Genomic DNA, 16299 nt, shown 5'->3' on the forward strand with positions numbered 1-16299 from the left:
CTCTAGAGGACAAACGATTTTATGCCCATCTGGAAATATTTTTGGCTCAGACTGGATTTCCCTGATGGGACTCCTCTACCTTGAGGAATATATGTCAGATGGGCGCGGAAACCACACAGCAGGCAGGCAGGCTAAAGTATCGTGCTGCTCCGCAGACAATTCCTACATGCCTGTAGTTGAACATACAAAAACACTACGATGGACCTAGTCGACTTGTGGCAGAACATCCGCATCGTCGGCGGCAGGTTCTAAGCCCCGTGTACTGGTCAACTCAGTGATTTTTGAAATGAGTACGAACAATTCTAGGCCAGCTGCTCAGTAAGACTTTGCGGGCCAGTGTACTCATTCCTACATGAAGTGAATGTTCCGCGAAAGCAAAAGATTACGAAAAGAAGCGAATACGAACCTCTGTGGCTTCGCCTGCCTGTGTCGCCTGTATCGATTGTTTCGTCTCCGTGATCTGAGCTGTGAAAAGGTGCTGGGTTTTTCCCGGTGGCAAACTCTCGAAAAACGCGCCATCTGGGGCCGTATTTTCAAACATTTTGTTTCGTTTTCCATTCGCTTGATTGTGACGTCAATAATGACGGATGCAAATGGCCATTTCTAAGCACAGCCGGTCTGGACGCTCTGCCACCACTGCATCCAATTGGCCGTGCCACAGGGACCATGTTCTGTCAGTTCGACGCTCAACCGCCACACAACTTCATTCTCGAGAGGAAAGTAGCCCCGAAAAGCTCCTTCATGCCTGTAAAACGCGTCGCCGTGCTCCGTTATTCGTCCGAGTTGAGGCCCGTTCACCAGAGCGCCATAGGTGCGGGCGCATTTATGCAAGTGGCATCACAGGCGTGCTTGTCACGACCAGCGTGACGTCTCTTCCCACGCCTTACGTCACTGGAAGCAGCCACCAATGTTAGATGACCAAAAGAAAGAAAAATGAAACTAAACTTGACAAAATACGGCCCCTATATTCACTCAGGCACGACTGTCGTGTCGGTGGGCCCGTCATTTGTTCATCCAACCTCGCCGCTTTGGCTCAGTGGCTATGGCGTTCGGTTGCTGAAGCCAAGGTTGCGGTATCGAATCCCGGCCAAGGCAGCCTCCTTTTCGACGCCCGTGGGCTGGGCGATGTAAGTACATGTTAAAAGAGCCCAAGGCGGTTGAAATTAATCCGGAGCCTTCCACTGCGGCGTCTCTCATACTCCCATACATGCACATTCGGAGCGTTAAACCGTACGTACTTTCCTTCTTCGACCAGTTCAAATGTCCATCAAATAATGGCACGCTATAGGGCGCAGTGATGTCTTCGTGACAGAGCACCACCATCAACCAGTACTTGAGTATCGAAAGTCCCTGTTTTTCTTTTTGGGACATGTTTCTCTGTTGGGCGTAAACGCTGCCCGGGCTGGTGCCCGGCTTTCGCTGCGAAGATCCACTTTATAAGTTGTCTTGCATTATACAACATGTCATCGCGATTTTGTGCCAGTCGACGCAAACTAGCTCTACTACAGAATGCATTGCAGCATGCAATATGCGTTTGAGTTGTACCAGAATACTCCAAGCTTGCTTCTCCGCACACAGAGACTGCGTGCGGAGAAGCCCGCTTTTATCTTCCACTTATTATCTGACATTGCATGCTTGCTGTAGTGTTTCTTAACAAAAATCAAAGTCCAAAGGCAAGCTGTGCATTCAAGCTATAAAAATACAGGAATCTCGACTCTCCATTCAACATTGCGAAAACTGTGAAATAAAAGTGACCTGTGCCCGACAGCAGATGGCAAGAAAATAATTTTTGCCATTCTTGGTTCATAAAAAGCGTGAACACCTTACGTCACGTAGTCGCTAACGCGCAAAGCACGACACACACACACACACACACACACACGCACGCACGCACGCACGCGCGCGCACGCACACACACACACACACACACACACACACACACACACACACACACACACACACACACACACACACACACACACACACACACACACACACACACACACACACACACACACACACACACACACACACACACACACACACACACACACACACACACACACACACACACACACACACACACACACACACACACACACACACACACACACACACACACACACACACACACACACACACACACACACACACACACACACACACACACACACACACACACACACACACACACACACACACACACACACACACACACACACACACACACACACACACACACACACACACACACACACACACACACACACACACACACACACACACACACACACACACACACACACACACACACACACACACACACACACACACACACACACACACACACACACACACACACACACACACACACACACACACACACACACACACACACACACACACACACACACACACACACACACACACACACACACACACACACACACACACACACACACACACACACACACACACACACACACACACACACACACACACACACACACACACACACACACACACACACACACACACACACACACACACACACACACACACACACACACACACACACACACACACACACACACACACACACACACACACACACACACACACACACACACACACACACACACACACACACACACACACACACACACACACACACACACACACACACACACACACACACACACACACACACACACACACACACACACACACACACACACACACACACACACACACACACACACACACAACTGTATCTTGACTCGTCACTTCGCAAAAGCAAACTTACAAAAATTCTCTGTTTTCCTGAGAACACTTCTTAATGCACCTTCCTGCCTGAAACTTCAAAAAGGCACACAGAGAGAGCTCTTACCACTGGCATTTTTTGATATCTTTTTCGAGGCACCAAAAATACGTTCAAAATGTTTTCTATTTTCATATTCTGATGCATGAGTTTTGAAGAAAATTTGCGCAATGTGATATTGGTACAAAGCAATGGAAACATTGTTTCTATGTATTTTCCTTTTGCGCCTCCTTCCTGAACCAAAAAGGTCTGGAGTGTTATGTAAGCAAACAAAAAATACTTCCTAGAATAGATATTTAATAATTATTTTTTCTTTCCGACTGCAGTTGTAAATGAGCATTTAATTAATTTCTAGCGATTCGAAAGCACCGCAGCACTTTACTACAGCGTATATCTCTTTCGTGAATTGCTGCCGCGTGCCTCATTTGTTAGCGTCAAGAGGCGAATCTTCACGATATCTTCACGAGGTAAGAGAATCTCGGTATTGATACTTTTCAAAATCGATAGCTACGCTGTGCTGCCACGCTGCTAGGCTCGCTCGTGCCTCTTGTCCTTTTTATTGCTTTTTAGCAGCTTTACCAAAATGTTCATGAAATGAAATAGTCTTCACCCAAGTTCTCAAAAAGTGCCCTTTAAGTATACGTGCATTCGACAACCCCTTTGCACAGTTATTTTATTGTGTGTTTCTTTATTTTACAGTTGTTTTATTCCTACAGCTATTTTATTGTGCTATTATTGTGCGAAGACCAGCTGTCTTTCCATCAGCTGAACACTTTAATTATAGTGCTGCAAAAAAAAGAGAGGGGGGCAACGAGAAAGTACTTCTGCGTCATGTCATGAGCACGCTCTCTATATTTATTTCCAGTCAGCGTAGTAGCACGTAGCAGACTTCACTGAAGAAAGTTACAGAAATATGGCACTAAAACCAACAAATACAAATAGAAATCCGTCTCTGAGCGCTGAGTGAACGAGCTGTTTCTTCCTCTACACAATCACGGCGAGTCGAAAAGACGCTCACGGCCCGTGAACACTACAATGTTTCTCAGTGGGTCGGACATAAGGCTGCTCCTGACTGGAGACCTTCAAACCGAAACAGCGTCTCCAGTGCACTCCCGCAAACTGTGGGGCTTCCACGAAGGTCATCGAAACTGGAGGGCTCGCTCATACTCTCTGTTTTGCTTGTACCAGCTTTCTTTGGCCGGAACTCTCAAGACATAAAGCGCGCCCGTACACTACGTACGCGTTCGGTTCACCGAGACCAGCGGGGTTATACGGGCTTTTCGGAACTGGCCGGGTTGTTCGTCTTGCTTCTCCGCGCGTGCACTTGTTTTTGTTTCTCACCAGAGGTCTCCGCTGCCAGGCGGCCTCGTCGTCTCTCAGGTTGTCCGCCCTCCTTCTGGTGGCGCTGGGCGCCCGGAACGCACGCGGTGGCTGCAGCCCCGGCTTGTTATTGATGGAGGCGCTTCCCGCCTTTGTCCGGCTTCCCATAGCAGCCGCGAAAAGAGAGAGAAAAAAAAGTCCGATATGGCACCCGGCTCCAATCTATACTAGGCGCTGAAAAATTCAAGCAAAAAAGGGGGAAGGCCAGGCGACAGGAGAGCGCGCGGGGGGACACGCGTACGCAGTGAAAGCGAGCAAACGGGCGCTCCTCCTTTTGTAAGCGTTGTCAGTTTTTCCGCGCTCCTCCCCTGGCGCACAGAGCCTTGGAGCTGCGAGTTCGAAGGCGCTCCCAAGCCTCGGCAAGGGTGGCGTCGCCGCCACTGCGCTGCGTTCGTTGGGCGTCTTTTTCATCTTCTTACTCTGTCCTTCATCCTCCCGTCGCTCTTCTTTTTTCTTCGTACGTGGTTCCCAGCATTTCTCTCTCGCAAGACTTTGCTCCGGCGTCGCCGCTTCCTTCTCCAGCTTCTGTTTGCTCGTCGACCTCTCACGAAGAGCGTAGCTGGTGCGCTCGTAAATGATGGGATTCCATTTTTTTCTTCCCTCTCCCCTGAAAAATGCCTCCTTCCGTCGCGATGGCTGCGCGGCGCCCGAGTGCGCAGGGCGTCATTCCCGCTTTCTTACCCTCCTCTGCCAGTTCGGCTCTGGCGTCGTGGCTTCTATTGTTTTCCCTCGGCCTTGACTTTCGAGCGAGATTAAATTCTTGGCGTAATGATTGGGCGTCTTCTCCACGCCGGCGCGTTGTAGTACGCCCTGTTCGCCGGCGATGTTTCACCCGCGGGCGTGCGCGGCCAGCTCATGGCTCTGCCGCAGCAACAGCAGCTTCCTCGCTGATACAATTTCCAGAGAACAGAAAGCCGCTTTCGGGCCGCCAAACTGGCCCGCCACTCCGCTCCTGCTTTTTCGCAGAAGCCGCGGCAACATCGGTATCGCGGCGTTCCGTGCCACTTTGCTCGCCGCTGGATGCGCGCGCCCGGCTTTGGGATGTTTTCCTCCCTCGCTTCCTGATCCGGTTTGACGGTTTCCTCCCGCGTTCGATGGGCACCGCGGCAGCTGCTTCAAGGCTTCGCCGACCGCTGCTCTTTCCCGCAGCCTCCTCTCCCGCATATATGGGAATCCATTTTGGGGCGGCGCGGCCAATTTTTGCCCGTACCTCGCAAGAAAGTGGCGTCGGCGATCGCCGACGCGCTCCGTACACATTCAGCTGAGCTAGAGTGAAGTTGAAAGGCCGCCGCGGCGTGGCAATTTAACACGTCAGCTGCCGAGCAAGATAATCGCGATAGCCGAGCAACACGAACCGATGATGCACCGCGGAAAGCCCAGAGCGCGCTAGTGAAGCTGCTAGCGCCGGAGCGCGGTCTTCGTAAATGCCCTCTTTATATCAAGCATCTATGAAGTGTAAGGCAGATATGGAGCAGCGACTTTTTCCATGCTTCATAACTTCGATGCAAACGGTTGTACGAAGAAACAAAAAGGCGTCTTGCCTGGTGAACCATCGAAGAAAAGTACAGCAGCCAAACGGAGCCATGACCTGACATGAATCGTGTAATATCCTCCTGACAGATAGTACTAAACGGCTCGGTCAAGAAACAGTGCCAACGTAACTCGCTACCATCGGCAGTCCAACAATTGCGCATTGCCAGTACAGATGCAGCGTACACGACGATACGACTGCTGAAACCAGTAGTTGAATCATAACGCAATTAGCACCAGCAATTGAAAGTCCCGCTCGTGGCGATGTGTCCACATTCTCTTGTGTCCGTGTTCCGAGCTGGAAGAAGTTTCACTAGCTGGAGATACAGCCCTTATCAAAAGTTTAAAGCCCAGGGTGACATGGTTTGAAGCCGCGCAGTGGGGCACTTGCAGCATGAGTGAAGCCATAACCTTTGGAATGGAGAGGACCACAGTTCCTCCTATCTTGAAGAGATTTAAAATGCTGGGGATGCATAACCAGCCACAATGTGTTGCCCAGACGCAAACTCTCTCGGTCTCTGAACTTCTGAGCTCAGTAACATAAAACACCACTTGCACGTCTAACACGCAGCATTCTGACCAAATTATGTCCCCAGATCAAGCTTCCAAGTTATCCTAGTTCTGAATTCGATCAATAGTCCAAGCTTCTAATTCAATTAATCGCGCCAATCAAGATCAGTTGATCTTTTGAAACCTTAACACATCGAGTACGTTTGAACACTGTCGACATGAAGTAATTTCTTACATACAGAAAAAAGTCACCGACGCTGTGTCTCACTGGCTTCTGCATTCGGCTCCTGATTCTAGGGTGGCTGCTTCAATCCTAGTCGCGACGGCCGCATTTCGATTGAGGCAAAATAGAAAACCTCCCGTGTGCTGTGCTATGTGAGCACACGTTAAAGAACCACGGGAAGTCTAAAATAATCCGGAGCCCTCCACTACGGCGTCCCTTACAGCCCTCGTGTCATTCTTGGACCTTAAACCCCCTCAATTTACGATTTATTTACAGATCAAAATGTGCCCAGAGGACAATCTGTTTCTTCGAATCATGGTCAGAATATACAAAACACTTCCTTCCACACTGTAAAGAGACATGCTGCTGGTCACTAAATATAACTAAAAAGCTATGCTGCCTAGAAAAGAGCCTATACAACGAATATGTTGGATCCTTGGCCAACGTGCATATTACAGGCTTATAGTGCAAGTGCGTTACCGACTAGTTGGCTGCAAAAAGAGTGTTTGCTGGCAAAGGAATTAATTGTCGAGAAAGAGAGGTGGCCATTTCGTTGGCAAACTTCTCGTCCTTTTACGTGGTCAATTGAGAAATTGACAGCCGCTTGAAAAACCAAGGTTTAGCCAGAAGGAAGGCGGGCAGTGCAGCAGCAAGATTAAATTTGTCTACTACACCCCTCGCTTGTGTTCCGTTATCGCAGCTGGCATATAAATCGGCATCATCAAAAATAAGGGTGATTGTGGCCATACCAACGGTCTCTTCCGTGCAGCTTTCATTTGTCATGAACGCAATGAGCTCTTGAATGAACACTATTTATTCGCTGTAGTAAATGCTTATCGTCAATATTTTGAAAACGGGCAGCTCAGAGATTTTAAGCATACCGCATCAAGCTACAGCACCGATAACAGCGTTGGATAAAATGCATCAGACACGCGCGAGCACAGTAGCTCGTTTCTGGGCTTATTAAAGTAGTCTATCCTGGTTTTCTGGCCGTCACTGTCGTGAGCCGCAGACCTCAGTGCACTTCAAATCACGGCAGTGCTTTTGACGAAGTTAATTCTGTTGCTGTCTCACGGCGGAAGTACGAAGACTGCAGTCCTCGGGTTTCATAGTTTCTAGTGTACCAAAAGACATGAATAAAAGAAACACAATAACAGGACGATCAGCCTCTCTTTTCTCTCGTCTGCACCTTTTTTGTACGATATGAATCATGATGTTCGACCCTGTAACCAAACCCTCACCACTAAGTACTGCAGGCGTCAGCTGACTGTGGTTACCTGTAGCTGCCATTTTTCGTGGAAGCTGTTCAAAAACGCTCAATCGAACTGCAACAATTAAAATCGAGGCGCACACATGGGGAACAGTCGTCGAGTGATTCTTCCATAGCTTCAGTTTTAATGTTTTTTCTACTGGTCGTCCTTATTTCAGCGCTGCAAGTCTGTATATCCCGTCAGGTATGAATCGTTTTATTTCCGGTGCACGTGTGTCCCTGTTCCTTATTCCAAACACTTTATCGGTTTCAGCAAATGACTTGTCTCGTGTAAATGAGCAAGCTTGCTTTTTCCGTGCTCCTTTCCCCTTTCTGCTTATCGTTGTGAAGGCATCAGTCTGATTCTACGCCTTTCTGGAAATACTCTCCAGCGTCCTAGACAAGAACTACGCATGTGTTGGCAGGAAGTAGCGTAGCCGTTAGCACGCTCGGCAGCGGAACGGAAGGATGGTGATTCGAATCCCATCGTGAGCAAATATTTTTCTTCTGGTCTGACTAGAAATAGCGTGAAACCTCTGCTGACAACCTTCTGTCGACAACGATGAGGCATTAAAGGCTTTCGCCTTAACGTTATCTTCAAAGCGATACGTAGTTACGCCCAATGCAACTCCATACCGCTTCTGTTTAAGGACATTTCAAGCTAAGTGCATATCATTTTGCCTAATGTTTCAGGAACTTTTGTAAACTCTATTAATGAACCCTGGTTACTATACTTATTCAATGAATCCAAGACTGTCCTGCGCGGCCATGATGTCGCTTGCCTTTCTTTTTTTTTTTTTTCCCTGTAGCTTCTGGTCAAACCTGCTCGCCAATATCTTGGGGCGCCATGTGTATTTGTTTGTTCACTTTATGCTGTTCAGTCGTTTTTCTTTTTTCGAAATGTGAACGTAAACGCTGATATAATTTTATTTTATGTTATGCATAGACATTAATTTGGAGTTTGTGTGACACAAATGCCAAGTCGGTAGCGTGAGGCTCCGTCTTTTGTGACAGTTTTTTTCCTCATAACTCCTAGACGTGAACTTCATAGCTGATGCGAACAAACTTCAATTCAATATGTCGTCAAATACGCAACTACCAGGGCAAAGACAAAAGCAAAAAAAAAAATATCTGCCTCTCCCGTAACCGAGAGTAGAGTAAGCATGAAATGTTTACGGGCATAACACATTGGTTGTTGATGGTACTAGTCAAAATCTTGAAATGGGTCTAGTGTTCAACACACCACACCACAATCTTCTTGTTGCGTCGAAGCGATCGCCTGCAATAGTGTGGGTTTAGGTAGGCAGCCGCGAACCGTGGCGGCCTTGTAGCTTTCGGGAGCGGCCGCATAATCATGGCGTTGACGGCAGGGGCGAGCAGTCTTGTGCTGTGGCGTATCAATCGCAAAGCGATCGCTTTCCGCAAGACGCTTCCTATCTCTCCTTTCATCAGGCTCCAATTCTCGGCTTAAGCAGCTGTGACGGTGGCGGCATTGCAATGCAGGACGATGCAGAAGCGTACGCGTACACGACGAGACGCACGCCTAGCAAGAATGTATCTGCAGCGCGTTCGAATACTCCGGGAGCGTGTATACATCTGCCTGCCAAAGGGGGAACCTTCATGAGCTGAAGGCCCAGCGGCCAGTCTTTTACATGCGTGAGTGTGGGACCGCAGCGCCATCCTTGGGGACGGTGCGGAAGCGCGGCCCTCTCAGAGAGTCTCGTTAAATCTCGTACGGTGCCCGGATGCTCTCGTTTCAGTGCCCGGATGAGTGGACTTCAGTGCCCGGATGAGTGGAATTTAGTGCCCGGATGAGTGGAATTTAGTGCCCGGATGTTGGCTCTCGGTCTCGGCTTGACGTCACCAAACTGCCGACAACGGGAGCTAAAAGCATTTCATGCTTAAAAACGAATTTTCCTGGCTCACGCCTGAGTTACATCTCAGTGCTATTTTTGTGCGGGTTCCTTCACCGATACGTCACCCCGCGAAAAACGAGTCCAATCGTCGTTAGAATTACTGCTGAACATTTCCTGAGCGACTGACAATGCGTTTTCTCTCTTCGAAGTTGACTTCGACTTCCGGTTTTAGTTTCATCATCGTTCTCTGGAAGAAAAAAAACTTATTGCTAGATCCGAGCTAGTTTCGGCGCTTATGGCAATTCAAGAGATGTTCATTGAGCGCTGTTTCCATCCCGGGCGGAATATTTGCTAGTTTCGGCGAGAAAAGGTGGCAGATGAGAAGGCGGCACTTCTTTCTCGACTAACTCGACTACTGCACGTATCAGACGCAGCAGTCGAGCGAAATTGAAGCGTGTACGTCTACTTGCATCGACTGGCAAAACACGCTTCTGATTCTTCAACGTCACGAATCGAGAACAGTCCGTCTCTTTTGCAGTCCTTCTTCGTTTCGTTGCTGTCGCTAACGTCATCTCAGCACAGTGCGTGTTTACTTACCAGGCTGTGCTGGGCACCTCGTAATTTTTCCCTGCACTCTCTGAGCGATGCCTTGTCGACCGGTGGCGCCAGTAAATCAGCGTCTGTACGCGCCCGCCGCCTTTTCGTGCCGCGCTCCGTCGCCCGCGTCATCGTGCTGCGCGCGCGGCGTGGCTCTCCTCTGGGCGGCCCGATCGTTCCAAGCGCGGCCGCCGCGACCACGATTCGCACTGCATCGTTTTTCTATCTGCGCCGCAGAAGAAGTAAACTACATGAACGCAGAAGAATTTTCAGCCGCTCTCCATTTCCTGTTGACGCAAAAGAAAAATGTCCCCCGACGCGTACCGCGAGCTTCACACACAAAAGCAAGCAAGCAACGGAACCTCCCGTAACGGCGAGTGCCGGCTGTAGTGGGAGGCAAGCCGGGCGGCTCTCGCCACCGCCTTTGACGCCCAGCTTCCTCGCCGCTCCGCTGAAAGGTTGCCCTTTTTCGTGTTTGCTTTGTTTACTGTTCGCCGGCGATTTCTCGTCACGTCGTCACACTTCCCCTGGAAAGATTTCCTTATTTTCTCGCCACTGATTGCGGCAGCATTGGCGATCCGCGTGTTTGGTGCTCGGGGCTCCTTCCTCTTTCATCTTCTTAGGCCCCCTCATCCTTCTCACATCAGCTATGCGCGTTCGCCACGGTGTGCAGGGCACTGCTCGTGACGCAGCCCCAAGAGCAGCGACAAGCAGCCGTCCAATTTGGCGCCGCGTCTAATGAGGCGCTTCTTCGGGAGGTGCTGCAGTCGCGCTCCCTGTTCGGGCGACCCCCTCGCTCCAGGAGGCTACCAGGAAAGAGGCACGTGCTAATTTGGGACGCGGTTTGCGCGCCTTCTCCCGCGCGGAAACTCCCGCGACGGCGCAGTAGCGGCTTTGAGGAATTTCTCCCTGCGCAGCTTTAGGGAGTTCCTGCCACTCTCCTGTCATCCTTTTTTCACACACGCACAAAAAGAAGAAAATGCGCTGTTTTTCTGCGTCGTCAAGCTACAACGTGGACCAAGCAAACTTCGCGTTAAGTTATGCTCGTGCAGCCAAAATTTCAACCGCAATAAAATCAAAGAAGAAACTATCCATAACGTGACGACTAATTTGGTATTTTTCTGATGCCTTATGAGCTTTAAATCGCGCGCTGATCCTTCGTTATAATTCGCTTGGAGCACTCTTCATCGCTGGTATGATTACAATCCTCGTAGTTGCATGTGATCTTGCGCACTGTATAACGAAGAAACGCACTTGTACATGACCTGAGGAGATACTGTGGTATGGTATGGTATGGTATGGTATGGTGTGGTATGGTATGGTATGGTATGGTATGGTATGGTATGGTATGGTATGGTATGGTATGGTATGGTATGGTATGGTATGGTATGGTATGGTATGGTATGGTATGGTATGGTATGGTATGGTATGGTATGGTATGGTATGGTATGGTATGGTATGGTATGGTATGGTATGGTATGGTATGGTATGGTATGGTATGTGGAGCCTAACATCTCGAAGCTGCAGCTATGCTATGAGAGACGCTGCGGTGCAGGAGGGCTCCGAACTGATTTAACCACCCACTGTTCTTTATCGTGTGCTGACATCGCACCGCGCACTTCCTCCTCGTCAAAATGCGGCCGCCGAGGCCGGGATTAGATCCCGCGGCCTGCTATCGCAGAAAATTGTTTCTTTCTGTCTTGTCCCGTCAGTCTCGCACTTAACCGAATATAGGTTACTCACGAGTTTGTCACAGTATGAATCGAATGTTCTTGGCAACCATAAAAACTGCTTCAGTGCACATTCAGTACTTTGCCGAGTTCGTAATTTCATTCCGTCTTCGTGACACCGCTACCGCAACATTTGCCTACTGGTTTGGGAACTCTTATTCGTGTCTGAAGATGTCACATGACTTCCTTTGTTCCTAAAATGATGAACCCCTCCCTCCGGGCGCTGAATGCTTCAACACAGAGAACTTAAATGCTTATTTATTTATTTGAAAATACTGTTGGCCGTAGGGCCGTTACAGTGGTGGGGCGTGACACTTGGAAAGCAAAAAGGTTTCGTCGATTATACAAAAATACAAAGTGAATCTTCATCTATAGAATCATTTCTTACCGCGTAATGTTTCACTTTTTATACAGAAGCAGTGTTAGTTAACATTAACTTGAAAAACAGTTATTTCACACAGAAAAGGAAAAAATAACAAAAATTTCTACATTCCCGGCCTTCACCTTAGGTGAGTTGATTCGGCAGTCTTACCGCAAACGTAGGCAACACAAGCCAGTTTAGCGCACAAGCACTTAACAACCTTCATGCAATCATGTGGTTGATCGGAAATGTCGTCCAACAAAAAGCCGGCTATTTCAATATCTTAAATCGTTCACCCACAATGTACAGTAATAAAATTCGAAAACCAGTCAACAACGCACACACCGTACACGATTGCATACCGGGTGATTGTTTTTAACTTTTGCAGATTCTTATTTTAAAAACTGTCAGAGCTACGTCGATGCGGTCTGTGCGGATTTATTGTGCGGCAAGACGGATATTATGTACGCGATAGAACTCAATAATTAGAAGATAAATTAGCTAAAATTAACTAATATACTATTTCACTCTAGACGGCAAGATTATAATGTGAAATAGAAGGCCGTTAATATCGATGGTGAGTCCAGCAGTGCGGTTCTAAATATCGAACATAAAAAATACGCCTTTGAAAGCTCGTTGAGTTGGCTTTTCCGCATTGCGCATTTATAAATTGGTGCCGCCGCGAATAGCATCGTCGCCGAAATCACGTTACTGCTTCTACGTCATAAAATACACAAATGGCGTCTGTATTCGCAACATTAGAAATGTGACCGACAGCACTTTATAACAGTGCGATGCGAAAAGCCAACTCAACGAAATTTCAAATGCCATTTTTTGACGTTCGATATTTATAACCACAGTGCGGATTAAGAAAGTTTAAAAACTGGACTCACCTTCGATGTTGGCAGCCTCCGATTTAGCGATGTAATCTTGCCCCTAAAGTCAAAAATAAAAAGTTTATTAGTTACTTTTATTTAACTGTCTATTGAGCTATATTATATACATAACGTACGCCTCTCTGCACAATCCGCTTGCACAGACTGCACCGCCGTAGCTCTTACAGTCTTTAAAATAAATATCTGTAAACATTTAAAAAAATCACCCCGCATGGTCAGCCATGACCGCTAGCGCTGCAGCTTGACCGTTCAGTGTGTCGCGGCCGCCAGAAGAGTACCTTCATCGAAATTTCAGCTGCGTCTAGCTGTGTAGAAAGGATTCGTACGAGCATACTGTGTAAAGTGATAATTCATCTTCACCGTCATTATCAGCCTCATTAAGACTACATCAAGAGGAACTCTTCTCCGGTAGATCTCCAGCTATCTACGTCATTCGCCTACCGCTTTTTTTAGTCAAACAGACCGTCGGCATTGCATGTTCCCAGCATTGCATTTTCCGCCCAAGTCCCTCCTCTACACTGCCGCTGGGATATTAACCCATCTGTAATCTGCGATCATCTTCCTTCCGGTATCACGCTGTTCTTAAGCTTCAAACAAAACGAAAGGACGGCAGCAAAACGCTGTTGTTTGCTGTTTTATACTGCAAAACGCAAGAGGGCGACGCACAAAGAACACAGACACCGCAGTAATTTTGGCGTCTGAGGTATTCGTGCATCGTACCTCGTTTTGAACGTAATGTACAATTATGGCAAGTAAAATACATTCCAAGACTTGTGCACTGAAAATCACCCAGAAAGCGGGAAAATGCACGAGCGGGCATACAGCCAGAAAAGTAGAAACAAGTTTCCATTTTTCTCTTTGTCGCTCAGCCCGGAAAGGCCGCGTACTCCGAACAAATAATCTAAACAGGGCGCGCTCTGTCCAACGTCGGAGCCCACCCGCAGTGTTCGCGGTCAGATCGCCAGACACTCGTGCGAACCAGGTGCGGGCAGCTGCCGATCCGTCGGGCGGATCGAAGGCGCGCCGGCCGACCGCCCGTCAGAGACTAACGGCTCCCAGACCGACCGAGCTTCTCACCATCGATCGACGACGACAAACGGAGCTACTGCCATTTGAAAACAGCACGGCAGCCGCGATAAAAGTGCGCGCGAGCTTCCTCACCCTTCGTTCGGTTTTCTTTCTTTTTTTCTTCTTTTCTCTCATCTCGGAGCGAGCCAGCCAGCACGCCGAGCAAACAGAGTCGTTGGCATGCCACACGCTCGCCGCGCCTCGTGGGCGCATTTTGCGTGTCACCTCTCAGGGCATGACCGTTGTCCAAAGTAAACATTTGCTGCATCGATTTGATCGCTTGAAATGAATTCAGCTCTGCTCTTTTCTCTGTATTTATTGCCATTTTTTTGCGATTCCGTGCCTAGGGCATGCATCTTAAACGCTAGCGTCGCGTGCGCGCAGAATGTCACAAACCTTCTCTCCCTATTCTATTCCGTTCCATCACGCTGATTGAAATGTCCCCTTCCCCGCAAAAACTGGCACATGACGTCGCCTACGCTAATAGCGAAAGAAAAATAAAAAATGAATATAATTGAACAGAACCGTTATATTACGCTCACCCAGAATGCCAAGACGTGAAGAGTTGGTGGCGATGTTGCTTGAAAGCAGTCACTCACTGAAAATGGCTTAAGAAAAAAAGACCCCAGCAGCTCCCTCTCTCTTGTGCACTACAAAGAGTACATGTGCATCGGAATATCACACGATGCGAGGCAGCCTTACTATGGCTACTAATTAGGGTGTGAAGCCGTATGCTCGCAGAACTATTTACAACGCAGCGCAATTTACCGCAGCGATGGCCTAGTGGTCTGAGCATCCGCCTCGCATGCGGGAGGGGGGGGGGGGGGGGGGGGGGTTCGATCCCCAGTGCCGCCGGGTACCCACCGGTGATACAACGGCTACGAGCTATCCCCTAGTCTGGTGCTCGGCTTATTAAGGGTGAAATGTTTGGGAAATGGGTCTTTGACTCCAATTTGAGCAGAAGAAAAATACCTTGTGTCACGGCGTTCTTTGGCCACAGATGCCCTTGCACCATAAAAATTCACTATCATCATCAGCAATTCACACATAAAAAAACTAACAACAAAAAGTTAACGTTTATCGATGCATATATAATCGCTGTATAAGGTGATTGGGGTTTATGAGGTCTTAACGCCCCGAAGCGACTCAGGCTATGAGAGACGCCGTAGCGAAGGACTCCGGAAATTTCGAAAACCTGGGGTTCTTTAACATGCACTGACAGCGCACAGTACACGGGCCTCTAGAATTTTGCCTCCATCCAAATTCGTCCCCCACCACCGGGATCAAATCCGCGTCTTTCGAATCAGTAGCCGAGCGCAGTAACCGCTTGACTTCACTTCACTTTATTACCCTAAAGAACCCCACTTTCGGGGTATTACATAAGGGGTGGGAGTACAAATATTGATTGAATATGACTGCCTACATGATATTTATGAAGTGCATATTTAAACTGTTAACAAAACTTGATGGGCAGGTGATGGCATCAACGTCGTGGGGAAGGCCATTCCAGTCTTTTGCAGTGCGAAGAAAAAAGGAAACCACTGAGCCACCGCGGCGGCACTGTGTTAGGTGAGGTGCTTTCCAAAAGCAACAACAGCGAAAACAAAAGCATACAAGATTTCCGCTCACGACGTCGCTTTCCGTTTGTAGTTATCGCTGCCTATATATGCACAAGGCGGTTAACGGCCCAGTTTTTGAAATGAAACTTGTGGAAGTTCAGTAGGTCTGTAATCAGCAGTATGGCTGTGTGACTTCGCAGCCACATATGGCTGAGCTCGTAGGAACTATTTTCTCAAAAGGCGAAATGACGACAGTCACCGCGAAGTTGCATTCCAACAAGTATTGTTGTCACTCCAGAACTAATATCAACATGGTCAATACCGCCTGAGGAAACAGTCCTTCACGCTGTTTTTTTTTTTTTTTTCGGTGCGGGAATATTTGAATTTAAGCTGATAACACAGCACTGAAATTCCTATTTGATTAAAGACCTTCATGTGGAAGATATCTTGGCATCTGTCAGATGAACACATCTTCTCTGGTCCAACTTTGTCCTATAGCCGCAGTGTTCTAAAAAAAAA

At 48.2% G+C, this 16299-nt stretch overlaps 1 protein-coding gene across 6 annotated transcripts in view; it reads right to left on the reverse strand.

Moving 5' to 3' along the window:
* LOC149349661 (uncharacterized) overlaps positions 1–16299 on the reverse strand; it is a 512421-nt gene that overhangs the window by 303052 nt on the left and 193070 nt on the right. For 4 of the 6 annotated variants that reach the window (XR_016290148.1, XR_016290146.1, XR_016290145.1 and 1 more), the window contains one exon: positions 13151–13193. The exons of the other annotated variants lie outside the window; for them this stretch is intronic. Coding sequence is in view for 1 of the 4 variants with exons in the window: in XM_089578699.1 (XP_089434825.1) it covers positions 13151–13193 (43 nt within the window). In the remaining 3 variants the exon portion in view is untranslated. The remainder of the gene's footprint in view (positions 1–13150; positions 13194–16299) is intronic. 6 annotated transcript variants of the gene reach the window in all.

Source organism: Amblyomma mixtum, chromosome 3, assembly GCF_055824585.1.
Source record: "Amblyomma mixtum isolate Tamu chromosome 3, ASM5582458v1, whole genome shotgun sequence".
Taxonomy (NCBI): Eukaryota; Metazoa; Arthropoda; class Arachnida; order Ixodida; family Ixodidae; genus Amblyomma; species Amblyomma mixtum.